Raw genomic sequence first — 14225 nt, 5'->3', positions numbered from 1 at the left:
TTTTCGGGAACTAATAACAAAGTCACTATTATTCGACTTTTTACTATTCAGTTTAATCTTATCGAACAGAGAGAGTAACACACAAAATGAAGAGAAGAAAAGGAAAGCAGCAACGACGTTCTTCCTCCTTCACCCCCGCGAGCTCCTTCGATCGTCCTCAATGTTATTATTTATATTTCTTTTATTAAATGATTTCTGCTTTGGCTTGATCTGAAAGTGAAAAAAATTTGACCAGTTTTGCATGTCTCTTAGAAACTTTTGCTTGTAAATAATCTCAATTTAGGGAAAAAAAAGTTTAGAATTCATTTTCATATATATAAATTATTGTAAGAACATTGAATGATGCTTTCTCTGATGCTTTCTCTTCTTCTCATCTGATGCTTTCTCTTCTTCTCGTGGTATGAGGGACTTCATCAACTGTACTCATGATACAAATCTGGCTGATCTAAAGTACTATGGGAACTCCTTCACTTGGTCCAATTACCAGGGAGCTTCTGTTATTTCAAAGAAACTTGATAGGATCTTGGTAAATGACGACTGGCTCCATAAATTTCCTAACTCTCTTGGTGTCTTTGGGGATCCGGGGATCTCGGACCACAGTCCGTGCCGTGTCTTTCTTGATGTGGAAAAGCCAAAGACTAAACAACCCTTCAAGTTTTTCTCAATGCTAAATGATCATCCTGATTTTGAAGTGGTGGTTAACGAATGTTGGAATTCTCTCCCATTTGATGGCACTAAAATGCTGAGGGTTTCAAGGAAGCTAAAGGCTCTCAAAAGCATCATCAGATCCTTCAGTAGAGAGAATTATTCAGGTATTGAGAAAAGGGTTTCTGAAGCGTTTGACGACCTCACTCACTGCCAGCGAATTGTCCTCTCCTCTCCCTCTCCTCAGGCTGGTATAAATGAAAGATCAGCATACGATAAATGGATTATTTTGGCTAAAGCTGAGGAGTCTTTCTTCTATCAACGCTCCCGTGTTAACTGGTTAGATAAGGGAGATAGCAACACTGGATTCTATCACAAGCAGATGAGGACTTGAAACTACATGAACCAGATTCTTTATCTGAAGGATGAGGCAGGCAACTTGATTGACAGCAAAGAGGAAATTATGGCCCATGCTATCTCTTTCTATCAGGACCTTCTTGGAGGAGAACCCGTTTCTTCAGCCTCATCTCTTGTGGATATTGAACAGCTTCTCTCCTATAGGTGCTCTCCATCAGTCTCGGACTCTCTCTCTGCTGCCTATACTAGTCAGGATATCAAGACTGCTTTCTTTGATCTACCAAAGAATAAAGCACCAGGACCAGACGGGTATCCCTCAGAATTCTTCACGGCACATTGGAGCACAGTGGGTCAGGAGGTTACTGATGCAATCCAGGAATTCTTTATCACAGGCCGCCTCCTTCAACAATGGAATGCTACGATCTTAACATTGATACCCAAGAAAAAGAATGCTGATAAGATATCTGAGTTTAGACCAATCTCTTGTTGTAATACAGTTTACAAGGTGATTGCGAAACTTCTCGCAAACAGGTTGAAGAAAGTCCTTCCTTCTGTTATTTCCAACACTCAGTCAGCTTTCATCCCGGGGAGACTCTTAGTTGAAAATGTGCTCATGGCAACAGAGTTGGTCCAGGGATATAATTGGAAGAATATCACAAAGCGTTCCATCTTGAAGGTTGATTTGAAAAAGGCTTTCGACTCTATTAATTGGAGCTTCATCTTTCTGATCTTGAGAGCACTTGGCTTCCCGGATTCCTTTATCAATCTTATATCTCAGTGTATCACTACCACCCGCTTCTCTGTTGCTGTGAACGGTGAGCTTGGTGGCTACTTCAAGGGAGCAAGGGGTCTTCGTCAAGGAGACCCGTTATCTCCATATCTCTATGTTCTGGCTATGGAAGTCTTGGGTCAAATGCTTAACAAAAACTACAGCACTGGTTTAATTGGCTACCATCCGCTAGCGTCTGATCCAGTTGTCACACACTTGGCTTTTGCGGATGACATTATGATTTTCTTTGACGGGGCTCAAGGATCTCTTCAGCAAATTGTGTGCACTCTAGACAGCTTCTAAACTGAATTTTAGATTGGTTCGGTAATTAACTTTCAGATGTGTTGAATTACATATATCGCTCTAAACTGAATTACAATATTTCTGATAATAATTCATCCAAATCAGATTAATTTTTTTCATTGCATTTAGTTAAGTGCTTTATCTAAGATATGAAACTATATTTTCATAAAATTATATGAAATTAAATTTTAAGGATATTTTTAATTAATGTATTTTTATTAAAAAATAACCATCTAAATAAATGCAAGATAAATAAGTATATTTAAAACAATTACTTATATAATTAGATAGAGATCAAATAATTATTTATTTTCAATTACAAGATAAATATTTTAGTAGAGGTATTTACTTACAATATAATAAGTTAGTATATTATAATTATATATTTTTAAAAAAAATTATAAATCCATTGTAACTTAGATAGGTTTAGAGTAATTTTAATAACTAAATAATTTACCGGAAAATATTATGTAAACTATTTTGTTTTTGCAAAACATACAATCTTGCAAACATAAATTTGACTTCGCCACAAGCATTAAACCAAACATTCAAAAATAAAGCATATAAATTTTAACCTTAAACAATATCCTATTACTTTTTTTTTGTAACTTAACAATATTCTATTACTTTCGTTATAAATTTAGGGAAATTGGTACCCACTTCTACTTAAAGAACCCGATTTACTTTAACAAAAGACGAAGAATATTAAGAGCTTCATAAAAATTTATAAAGATAAAACCAGAAAGAAAAACAATGGAACCAAAGTCTGCTGCACCACATGCAAGTCCACCACTTGATTTAACAAAGCCAATGTCTTCGGTTAATTTCTTTCAACAGCCAATACATTGTTTATATTTTGACGTCATGTATTTGATGTTATTCTTTGCTCAACAAAAATTCTATAATAATTCTTATTTTTATGCTACACCAAGTAGAACTGTTAACCATCTATCAATAATATAATTTATTTCTTACTTAATCCTATTCAAAATGACCAACAATAATTTTTCCAATTACAGCCAAATGAAATCATCAACAAAATTTTATCCTACTTCATGTACAAAGTTTGTAGTTTTTTACTACAAAATGATTAAACCATCAATAACATATATTTATATTTATCTAAAAAATATATATATAACTACATAATATATAACTACATAATCCGCGCGTAGCGCGGAAACAGACCTAGTTAATCTAAAAGTAACAAATAACAATGAATGAATCCCACATCGGAGACATTAAGTAACTAGCGTGGTATATAAGAAAGAGCAAGTTATTGAAAAAATAACCAGTTGGCTTTGAGGTGGTTAGCTCATGAGTCTTCCTATGTTATCATATAACCCTTGAGGCCTTGACCCACTAGGGTACGTTCAACTGACAGATACATACACTAACACACGGTGATGCGGCTCGAAAGAGCTATCGTCTCTAACACTAAAGATTCATGAGCCAAAGCCAACTGATGTTTTTACCTTATGAATAATGGATTAGCTCAAAAGTCCAAAGAGAAAAATCGCACATGAATTCTGAGATTGATTGAAATATAAACGTCGTATAATTTCTAAAATTTGATTTCTGGACTTGCATACTTTTAGCTTTCTTTTATTTCAGTTTTCAACTTCCAAAATATCAGTGCTATCTATTTCTATCTCCCTGTCTCACTACACAATACTCGTAGTCTCGTACCGTAGAACCCAAGCTACACGAGACTACGATAATAGACAAGACACATTTCCTTCTAAACCCTGATAAAAATGTGAAAATCAATGGGGTCAACAGTCAATTTGGGACTAAGAACGCTTGCTGTATGGCAGATTCACAGTCTCTCATTACAGTAATCTCATCACAAGATAGAAGAATCGAAGCTCAAGGAGTGCTGTATGATATCTATCATTTATGTTCTTTATTTTCTGTTGTGTCTTTTCATTACGTCCCTCGGCTCAGCAATGTCGATGCTGATGCCTTAGCTAAGGGAGCTTTGTTGATCTTTGTTAACTCTGTTTGAGTTTAATTTGAAGTAAGGTTTGTCCAAAAAAAAAAAAATTGGATTGGATATTTATTTTGAGAATTCTTTCAAAAAAAAATGAGAAAAAACATATAGTTTAACAAAGGAGAAGAGAAATACAGTATATGATGAATACCACCACCCTGTTGTAAAATTCTATACATCTCAATTATGAACTAATTCAATAACAGCTTTGAAAATTCCATATGTGGATCATGATCATCTTATAATTATGCTTTAACATCAAAAATTCTTCTCACACCAGCTTCAACACCAGCATGTAGACCCTTTTCCTCTTCTAACTCTCAATCGCTTACCACAAGAAGCGCCTCCTAATACTGTACTCGTGTTGGAATTGCACGATCCGAATCCAGATGCAAAGTGATATATCATCATGAAGCTCTTCCAAATATCAAGTGTGTTTTGAACTAGAAGAAACGTTACCTATTCCAAAACGAAAAAAGGTAATAATCAATATCCAAATTAAACTGATTTCCTTTTTCTAAGATAAAGTTTACCTTTTGTAATTAATTAACTATAACGCTTCCCACATTGGAAACTTTAAAGAAACTGACGTAGTATATAAGGAGTGAATTATTGCATTAGTAACCAGTTGGCTTTGAGGTGGAATGCTCATGAGTCTTCTTGTGAAATATTATATAACCCATAGCACCAACTGATAACTGGGGTATATATATGATAATAATAATAATTCACACCATCACACGGTGATGCGACTCGAAAGAGCCATCTTCTCAACATCATTAAAGATTAAGAGCAAAAGCCAACTGGTTTTTTGGTTTTTTGCCTTTGTACAGTAGAATCTCTATAAATTAATATTTGATAAATTAATAATCTCTATAAATTAATAAATTTTGCCGGTACCAACTTGGACCAATTCAAAATTTGACATAAAATGATAAAATAATATTTTTTATAGAAAATTATATATAAATATATGGTTTCGTTAAAATTATAAATTAATAATTTATATGTATAAATATTTTAATATTTTATATAAGTAAAAATCTATTATTATATTGTTCGTTTTATATTCACAATGGAATTATCTTTATATTTTCTTAACACTTAATATATTTTTGATGAAATTTAGTAATATTATATCTAAAACCACATTTAAGTTCTATGCAATATATATTATGTACACCAAATAATATAATAAAATTAATACAATTGTCAAATTTTCAAAAAATAACAATTAATATCTTTACACTAAAATCAAATAATGAAACTTTTGTAAATTAATATCTCTATAAATTAATAAAATTTTAAAATCTCAACATTATTAATTTATAGAGGTTTTATTGTACTAATAATGAATTACCTCTCACGTAATTTTCTAAATTCTGATTTCTGGACTTCCTTAACATTCTTTTGTTCCAGTTTTCGAGAAAATTTGTCAGGATCATCTTACAATTAGATCCCCTATACATTATTTAAGAAGTGATTTTGCCACATGTCATCTCCACAATCATTTTCACAAAAATAATATGACATGGCTACTAAAATTGATGACATAACTTATAGCTTAATATTACATGGACAATTACATTTAATGTTAATTTATATTTTTGGTAAACTTTTTAAAATATGGTAATAACTCATATATTACATTTAATGTCGATTTGTATTTTTAGAATTTTTTTTAGAATATGGTAATAATACATAAAGCATCATTAAAATAAATATATTCAAATATGGCATTACAAATTTCGAAATATCATTTAATTATATATTTTTAAATTATACAATTTTATTTCTAATTTTTTAAAAAATGTATACAATTTTTTTAAAAAAAATTATAAAAATTTAATCATAAAATCATTAGTTTCTTATATATCTACAAATTTTATAAATATTGTTTAATTTTAATTTTTGATAATTATGCAATTTTTTACAAATTTATTTAATATATTTAATTAAAATAAATAGATATAAAAATATATCTAAGATTATAATTTAAAATATATACATGCATATTCTTAAATATAATTTAAAATAAATAAAATTATTTTTATCTTAATTTTTATGTTTAATTAAATCAAATTTATATTAAAATATTGATAAGAAAAAGAAAATTTGCAATATTAATAAAATTTTATTTTAAAATATAATTTATATTTATTTGTTAAAAAAATATTTTAAATTTTTTTACTGCAACACATGGTTTTATATATTGGAAAATTTTATAAATTCTATAGTTAATATTTTTTTAATATGATAGATCTAAACATTATTAGAGATATCAGAGCAAAGATCCACTCCTATTATACAATACCTCAAAAGGTTTTCTCAAAATGGTCCAAACTCTCTCTCAAACACTACCACTCCTATTAAGCCAAATCATTCAAAGATGAAACGCATAAGAAGCCGTACTGACTTCATTTTCTCGCCCTTCTTATCATACAAAGGAACAGATCTAATCCCTGGTCTTAGCTCTGAAACAGGCAAGCATGTTTGTCCCCCAAAATCATCCTTCTCAGACATATCATACTCTCTGACTTCAATCCTAAGCAAAGCAAGCTCTGGCACTGTTAATGGGAAGCTGAACTCTTCATCCCAAATTGGATACCAATTGTCTTCAATTATTTTTGTCTTCCTCTTTGCATTATCTGCTGGTACACCCACTATGAACATCTACAAAAAGATCACAAATCCACAATCTTGTAACGTTTTGAAAGAATGTTAGAAAGACACTATTTGGTGAAAGTGATATTAATACCTTAGTGTAGAAATCAGGAGGAGAATATGCGTCGAAATGAGTGTGACTGAAGTCTAGACGCCATCCATCTCCCATATACACTTTCACCTATTAATAAACCACATCAAAATGGCATGGCATTCAAAATGTTTGTAACATCCTTTATAGTATTGTTAAATTGTTGTTGACTTGCCTTTAACGTTTCTTTCACAGGAAGTTTCTTCCTAGGGTCAAAGACTTCCTCATGAAACCCTTTCTTCATCAAGAAGTTAGGTTTCTTGACATATCCGCAGCCTCCATTGGCTCTAAACATACCGTGCATCATCCACAAAGATTTCCCATATCCCTATAATCACAAATGATTTGTTATACACATATAGGGTCATGCCTAAACCGATGCCAAAAAGGTAGCGTAAGATCCAAGGTATCATTAGTTAGCCCTTTAGTTTGTTACCTGCATATTGAATGCAATCATTTGTGCTCCATGCGTCCAACCAATAAGCGGTTTGTAGTTTGATGAGTTAATTCTTGTTCCTTTCGGGTATATCCTCAGCAAATTCTTCTGTGTAAACCTTACAACATCTTGGCTGTTGGATGAACATGTCCTGTCAAGTTCTTGCTCGCTTAAACTCAAACGTCTCACTTTATCAACCGCACCTTTCATCTCTTCTTTCACCGATCCCTTTGGTTTCCCAGCATGGATAGTGATCAATCGTTTGTATACTGGTTTCTGTTCTTCACTCGCTTCTTCTTCCTCCTCCTGCTGATCACTATCACTCTAGTTCAAAACTCAAAACTAAATTACAAAACAACAAACAATGTAAGACAATTATTAATCTCCTTTTTTCTTACCTTGGTTTCAGAATCATCGCAAGATAACATACTTTCTAGTGTCTGAATCTCCTCTGTTACAAGAGTTTCCTCCTCTGAAGATGGACATACATTACTATTATCTTTCTGTTTAACTAATGGGTTCCTTGATTCAAGATACTCTTTAGGCGGTTTAGTTGAGATGATTATCCGATGAAGCAGTGAAGCAGGAGAAGGAAACTCTTCTAAGTTATCTGACTCAGGGTAATACAACATTTGTCCAAATATCTTTGTAGCCATCTAAAGAAACAAAGAACAAAAAAAGTTCACAAAACATTTAAACAAACTGATTAATTCACAAGATAGATAGTATTATGTTACCTCAGCCACTTTGGCTTGAAGATCAGCTGTAAGATGATCCTCTAAAGTGATGATAACTGGATAAGGCGAGCTAGAAAACGCGTAATCTCTTATCGATTTCAAGCATTTGATCAGCGGTACAGGCGTTGTGAGCGTTCTGAAGAAAACAAGAAGCCGGATATGAGATTTTGGGAGCCATAAACATTTAAAATTTCGATAATTTGGGAGCCATACAATGTATATATAATAAATATTTAAATTATGAGGGTCAAGGCGAATGTTTCATCCGGTCGTGGCAATTTGAAAGAAAAAGAAGGTTGACCTTCCGTGAAGAACATTGATATCTGTTCCAGTAGAGTTAGGCCAAAGATCAAGCTCAATGACTCGAACTCCTCTTTGCAAAGCTTTGATCACAGGGACTTCGCTACAATCGCTGCTAAGTTGATTCCCAGTAAGATACGAGTTGTGCCCCGTGTATATAAAGTAATGAGACAACGGAGCTGTCATGTCTTGATGCACCTGTTTCAGACACAACGTTTCACATTCATTGTAATAACAAAGTTTCGATTCTTGAAGAAAATATTATAGGGTTTAAAGATTTTACGTGAGACTTGATGGGAGGATTGAGATCGTCGTAAAAGAGGAAGTTGAAGAAGTCGTCTAGGTCAAGTCCATGGCGCGTGAAACGCGTGACGTGGTGTCTACGTCTTATAACCTCGTCGATTAACCGCTGAGCCTCGGCGACGGTGGTTACTGAATGGACATGGTGGTCGTCGAGGAAAGAACAGAGCTGCTCTGCCCCCATAACGCCGGATGATCGGTCTCCGTCGCCTCCACCGCCGCCGCCGCCGACGGAGAATTTGCAGAAAGCGTCACGGACGTCGTTGGTGGGTTGGACTTCGTTGATCTTGAACTTACGGTTGAAGCATTTGAACATCTTGTAGTTGTAACTCCCATTGGAGTGCGACTCTGTCTTCTTCTCCTTCCCCATTTGTTCAAACTTTTCTTATAAAAAGAAGTTTTGGTTTTTAAGAATATAATTATTAGGGTTTATAGTGAATCAGGAAAATGTGTTTCTTCAGAATCAAAGAACTGATTTGGTGGTTCAGAGATTGAAGATGAGAAGGAAAGTCTCTATAAAAGAGGAGGATTTGAAGCAGGATCGTTTTGTAGTTTTTGTATTAATTTAAGAATAAGATTATATTATGTTACATATATATCCAAATGTGTTGCTTCCATGATTCATATAGGATCCGTAATCTTTTATCCATTAATATTACTACACCAGAAAATTTCAATTTCAAAAAAATCACTTTATTAATAATTATGTAGATCATTGTCAAAAATGTTACATTAAATTTTTAATATAGTTCAAATAAAACCGTTAAGCTTGAATTTTTAAAAGATGATACAAGTAAAATCATTACGTGTGAATATTTATAAAACAGATAAATCTTTTGTTTATATTATTTCTTATTTTTAAAAATAAATTCTAGATTTTTCTTTTCTTTTTAACTCTAGAAATTGTATGCAGGATTCATCAGTAAACGAAATCATGCGTACTTCGTGTACATCACGTCGACCTTGATTTGACTAGTAAAACTACATACTAACTTGGTTGTAACCTTTTAGCAAAAAAAAAAAACTTGGTTGTAACCGCAAGTCGTGTACGTCTCTTTAATTCGTATGAAAAAGTATGGAGTATATATTTATGTTTATGTTTGTGTGAATATGATTACAATGTAGAGAGACTCAAACTTAGTTTTGTGACTTAAGCGCCAGCTAAACAAGTGAGGACAATGAAAATGTAAGACATGCTTGTTTCACAAGTTATCTAATGTTTTACATGTCGGCTTTACGAGCTTGGGATGATCTTGAACTGTATCCATGTAACATGATCGTTCCTGAGGTGTAGACACGGAAACCATCTTTGGACGAGACAAGTTTGATGCCTTTGTGCAGATTGGATTTGGACAAAGCCTTGTAGCATCTATGGTAGTGTTTAGGCACATGTATTGGTTTCACAAAACATGCCTTTTCTAAGTGAGGAATTGCGTGAAGATGAGAAGGAAGATGGATAACAAATTCTCCAAAGTCATCAGTAACAGCTTTTATCCAGTTTGATCTCTTTTTGAAACCGGTGTGACATTTAATGGCAACAGTGGCACCTGTAAGATCATGTCAACGATAAGATTATCATGTGTGATTAGACATAAAAACATAAGGACTTATACACATATATATAGAGAATACCTGAAACAGGGGTGTTGCAAAGAAGAGAACCGGTGATGACCACAGAGGAGAGTTTGTGTTCCCCGTAGCCATTCATCTCAGCCATCTCTAGTCTGCTCCAAAACTTGCTTGCAGCTGCAAGTTCTCCATTGAAGAAGAAGAATAAGAAGGAAAGTAAGACGAACAAGCTACCCATTTCTTGGAAGTCTCAAAATGTTACTTTGCTTTAAGAAATGAAATAAGCATATGTATGTGTGTGAAGAGGATGGATATAAGGAGGCAAATGGTCAATTTGTATGACTCCATTTATTTGGTTTATTCTTTGATTAATCTCAATGTGTTATCTGAGCTAACTACATTTGGAGGAAAAGCGGAGTAGTTAGCAGAAAATGAAGAAACAAGCCTACCATCACTGAGAAAGACTGATCTATTGACTTGTGGGTTTGGTCAGTAAGCACTAAGCCACCATTGGTTAAAGGGTTTGTTGACCAAACCCATATTTTCTCAAAAGGAAGAAGAGGTAACACACTTCTACACCTTTAATGGGCCTCTAAAATTGAGCATCTGACATTTTACGGCCCATTGGTTGTTCTGTTGGACAACCTTTGATAAGTTCTTTGCGTTGCCGTTGACTGAAGGAAGGGAATTGAAAAGGTTATGTGTAAGCTCCGACCGCCCAAGGCTAATGGGTCATCCATGCCCGTTTTTTCGGTCCGTGGGTCTCATCCTGTTCCAACGGTCGGTCCGTTTATTTTCCAAGACTCTAAATCATTGTTTACTGACCATGTAATCACCACCCGACTTTTTCCTTTGGCTTCACTCGCACGGTATCACGAATCACTTCTTGATATCCATCCTTTCACCACTATAGTCCAAGCACGTGTAACTCTTGAGTTTTAAACGGATATGTGACGTAAAAAATAATTTATATTTGGTGACATAGATAGCCACCAAATCAATTATTTCGAATCTTTCTATATATCACAATTTGGGATGCTAACATTATGTCTATCTGATTTGATGGTCTGACTTTTCTTACATTAATTATTGTGTTGATAGATGCTCTCAATCAAACTATTTTAGACGTTAATCATTTTTTTTCATTCTCTTTAGTTCAGTTTTGAGATTAAATGGTTGAACGCGTTTGATTCCAGTCGTGGAAAACACTCCATAACAGTTTCTTGACGTTATGTTTCAAATCAGAAACTCATTTCGTGGTATATCTTTCTTACAAATTTATCCATGATATTATAGTATGTTTTTCAATGGAAAAAAAACTTCAAAGAGGTATTATCACTTTTTATAATATTTTACAATTATGAAAAGATATTCATTCTTTCATAAACAAAATTTTCAAGCTTTTTATTGCGAGATCATTGATGTATTAGCATTTCAGTTATTTCCAAGGCGATGTGAATTTTACCATATCCATCTAAAGCCCCTTTGGCTCTATCTTGGTGGTTTATAGTAAAATAAAAATTCGAAATTTATATAATTTATTATAGCAATACGAATAAGAAGCATAGGTATGATGAAGCATGATCATTACACAGAATCAGAGTTTATTTACTGAGGGATATTTCAGATAATAATGTGGGTAAGAGAAGAAAACTCTTTTGTTGGTCTTATAAGAGCAAGTTGGAGTGGAGGTTGAAGAATTTACATTTACAATGGATGTCAAATCAGAAGGATAGAGAGATGACTTCAAGAATCATCTGCATCACTTCCACCTATATGCCTTCCATGGCTACTCACCCAGTAGTTGCTTCCATCAGGACCCGATATCTTAAATCTGTCACAACAATTTTCTAGATTATCATACAAGAAACTATCATGTTCTTGAAGTTGTTGAAGTCCCGAAGAGTGTTGAAAATATAACCTTTCAAGAACTGACTTTCCTTCTTTGTACTTCTGGCTTTTCTCATGAGCAGTCTCCTGGTAACACAATACACAACCAAAGAAAGTTATAACCACACCAAAAGAATCGAACATGGATAGGTTTCTTTTACAATATCATATGTTCTTGCTTACGTATCTCCAACCAACTATTGATCCACATGAGACACAGAAAATGTCAGCCACTGTATGTTTTCCTGTCATCATCATTCTGTCTTCTGTTTCTCCAATTGTAACATTGGAACTAAACCAGATCATCATCAGAAATACCATCCCAATATTAGGAGTACTGGATCATCATCATTTGATATAATCTTTAGGTACTTTAGAAATTAGAAAACTTACACTTTGTTGAAAAGATAAGCTTTTCCATGCTTACAGTGAAAAGACTGAACAAGAAACACACACCCACATACAAACACATTAGCTAAAGAAAACAACAAATGAAGAATCAGTGAGAGCTTAGTTAGTGGCTTCAACTGATACTTTGTTATTCTCAAGAACCAGAAAGTATTCATTCTTTAGACCACAAAGGTATCAAAGATACAAATCTGTTTTTCAGATGATTGCTTCTCTCAGATCAGCTATAGGGGAGCTCAATGTTCAAAACTATGATTTGAATTGATGACAAGTATAGAACCAAAAGTTCAACAATGTAGCCATCCAAAAAAATCAAAGGCTTGTGTTTCAAAAAAAAAATCAAAGGCTTAGAGTGACTTAATATATAATCTTCTTCATAGGATGATCAAATTAACAGCAATAACATTAAAGATGAATTAACTATTTCTCACATAACTGAATCTAATTAACACACAGCCACATCTCTTCTACAGAATCATCTATCACTGATTATCCTCTACAAATCAAGGAGCATGCAGAGCAATAAAAAACTGATAAACCACAAATTCAGAATAATAATAAAAACAAGAAATAATAAAAAGACAAAACAGAGAGATTGCAAGAGGTGGAAAAGAGACAAAACCTTGGAGATGATGTCTTCATATAAAGCAAGATGAGTCTTGCAGTGTTTGCAGCTATAGATCTTCCCTTCAAGATGAACCACAAACAACCTCCCCATCTTTGATTCAAAAACTCAAAAACTGCAAAACAGAGTTTTCGATCTTAACAAGAAATACCTTTAAATTGTTCTTTTAGCTTTAGACAAAATCTCAAAACGTTATCTGGCAGAATTGATGTATTGTTTGTTGTGTAGTTAGCAAGAAATGTGGATGGGGAAGGTATAACGTCTGCTCTCAATTATTCACTTTTTTAATATTCTCTTTTTCTTCTTCAGTCCAGAAAAGTGGAACAACGTGTACTCTTCACCAACTGCATTTTCTATATTCGTTTCTATTCGTTTATTTTACTGGTTTATACGCCATAATTATTACACTTTATTTATGCCCTTGTCTATTTATTTTTGTAGATTTCTTGAAATTATAGTTTCATTTTATTAGTTTTTATTTTAAAACCTAAGAATGTATAGGCAATAACCATGTTCCCTGATTTTCTAGACAAACCTAAGATATGGTTTCACTTTCATCTGGCCAAACAACAATAATTTTGTTCCCAATAAAAATCAAATTTAAAATTATTGACGGATTTACATTTTGCCCCAACCTAACTCTTACCGTTACCACTAGGTTATATTGGTTTGCATTTCATTAGTTACAACTTACAACAAGCTAGTGTTGCAAAAGTAACATATAATCTCGTTTTGTGTACATGTAAGCTATTATGAGATGATTTTAAACTTTGGTACTATTTGTATCATGCAAAATTAAACCGTATTAGAGCATGATTAACCCGGAGTTCTTAGGATAGAGTTTTTAGCGGAAGTTAAGAATCTGTTTCTTAACTTTTAACTAAAAAAACTAAGAACCGGTTCTTAAATAAGGATTTTAAGAATCGGTTCTTAACTTTTTTATTTAAAAGTTAAGAAACAGTTTCTTAACTTTCGATAAAAACACCATTCTAAGAACCCCGTGTTAATCATGGTCTTAGTCTCGGAAAAAACGAGACCAACACCTTCGCTCTTTCTCTTCTTTACTTTTGACCCCTCTTTGCGTTTACGTGACGTATTGCCAAGAAAAATATTCGCCTCCTTTATACTATTATTTAAT

General features: G+C 33.3%; 3 protein-coding genes across 3 annotated transcripts; all 3 read right to left on the bottom strand.

Annotated features, from left to right (window-relative positions):
* Positions 1-6346: 6346 nt before the first annotated feature.
* Positions 6347-9563, bottom strand: LOC106395165 (phosphoinositide phospholipase C 6). The gene is made up of 8 exons (XM_013835679.3): positions 8579-9563; positions 8297-8493; positions 7996-8131; positions 7657-7914; positions 7259-7582; positions 6998-7150; positions 6826-6912; positions 6347-6740 (listed from the first exon to the last, which is right to left on the bottom strand). Exons 1-8 carry the CDS (start codon positions 8963-8965, stop codon positions 6447-6449), a joined length of 1836 nt encoding a protein of 611 aa, XP_013691133.2. The 5' UTR covers positions 8966-9563; the 3' UTR covers positions 6347-6446.
* A 119-nt stretch (positions 9564-9682) lies between these two features.
* On the bottom strand, positions 9683-11463 carry BNAC04G56700D. Its single transcript, XM_013835783.3, has 2 exons — positions 10228-11463; positions 9683-10142 (listed from the first exon to the last, which is right to left on the bottom strand). The coding sequence occupies exons 1-2, from the start codon at positions 10400-10402 to the stop codon at positions 9817-9819; spliced, it is 501 nt and encodes a 166-aa protein (XP_013691237.1). The 5' UTR covers positions 10403-11463; the 3' UTR covers positions 9683-9816.
* Positions 11464-11674: 211 nt separating this feature from the next.
* LOC106391586 (protein yippee-like) lies at positions 11675-13439 on the bottom strand. Its single transcript, XM_013832270.3, has 5 exons — positions 13085-13439; positions 12448-12491; positions 12238-12346; positions 12086-12141; positions 11675-11998 (listed from the first exon to the last, which is right to left on the bottom strand). Exons 1-5 carry the CDS (start codon positions 13178-13180, stop codon positions 11911-11913), a joined length of 393 nt encoding a protein of 130 aa, XP_013687724.1. The 5' UTR covers positions 13181-13439; the 3' UTR covers positions 11675-11910.
* Positions 13440-14225: the final 786 nt, after the last annotated feature.

This window comes from Brassica napus, chromosome C4, assembly GCF_020379485.1.
Source record: "Brassica napus cultivar Da-Ae chromosome C4, Da-Ae, whole genome shotgun sequence".
Classification (NCBI taxonomy): domain Eukaryota; kingdom Viridiplantae; phylum Streptophyta; class Magnoliopsida; order Brassicales; family Brassicaceae; genus Brassica; species Brassica napus.
This window is presented reverse-complemented; position numbering and strand designations above follow the sequence as displayed.

Excerpts from the sequence above, each read along its gene's own strand:
- LOC106395165 (XM_013835679.3), bottom strand. The coding sequence starts at position 8,965 with ATGGGGAAGGAGAAGAAGACAGAGTCGCACTCCAATGGGAGTTACAAC. Across the intron at positions 7,583-7,656 it reads GCGATGATTCTGAAACCAAG|AGTGATAGTGATCAGCAGGA; the intron begins GTAAGAAAAAAG and ends GTTTTGAACTAG. Across the intron at positions 6,741-6,825 it reads CTCCTGATTTCTACACTAAG|ATGTTCATAGTGGGTGTACC; the intron begins GTATTAATATCA and ends ATCTTTTTGTAG.
- BNAC04G56700D (XM_013835783.3), bottom strand. The coding sequence starts at position 10,402 with ATGGGTAGCTTGTTCGTCTTACTTTCCTTCTTATTCTTCTTCTTCAAT. Across the intron at positions 10,143-10,227 it reads TTGCAACACCCCTGTTTCAG|GTGCCACTGTTGCCATTAAA; the intron begins GTATTCTCTATA and ends ATGATCTTACAG.
- LOC106391586 (XM_013832270.3), bottom strand. The coding sequence starts at position 13,180 with ATGGGGAGGTTGTTTGTGGTTCATCTTGAAGGGAAGATCTATAGCTGC. Across the intron at positions 12,347-12,447 it reads GCTTATCTTTTCAACAAAGT|TTCCAATGTTACAATTGGAG; the intron begins GTAAGTTTTCTA and ends GATCTGGTTTAG. Across the intron at positions 12,142-12,237 it reads CAATAGTTGGTTGGAGATAC|GAGACTGCTCATGAGAAAAG; the intron begins GTAAGCAAGAAC and ends TTGTGTTACCAG.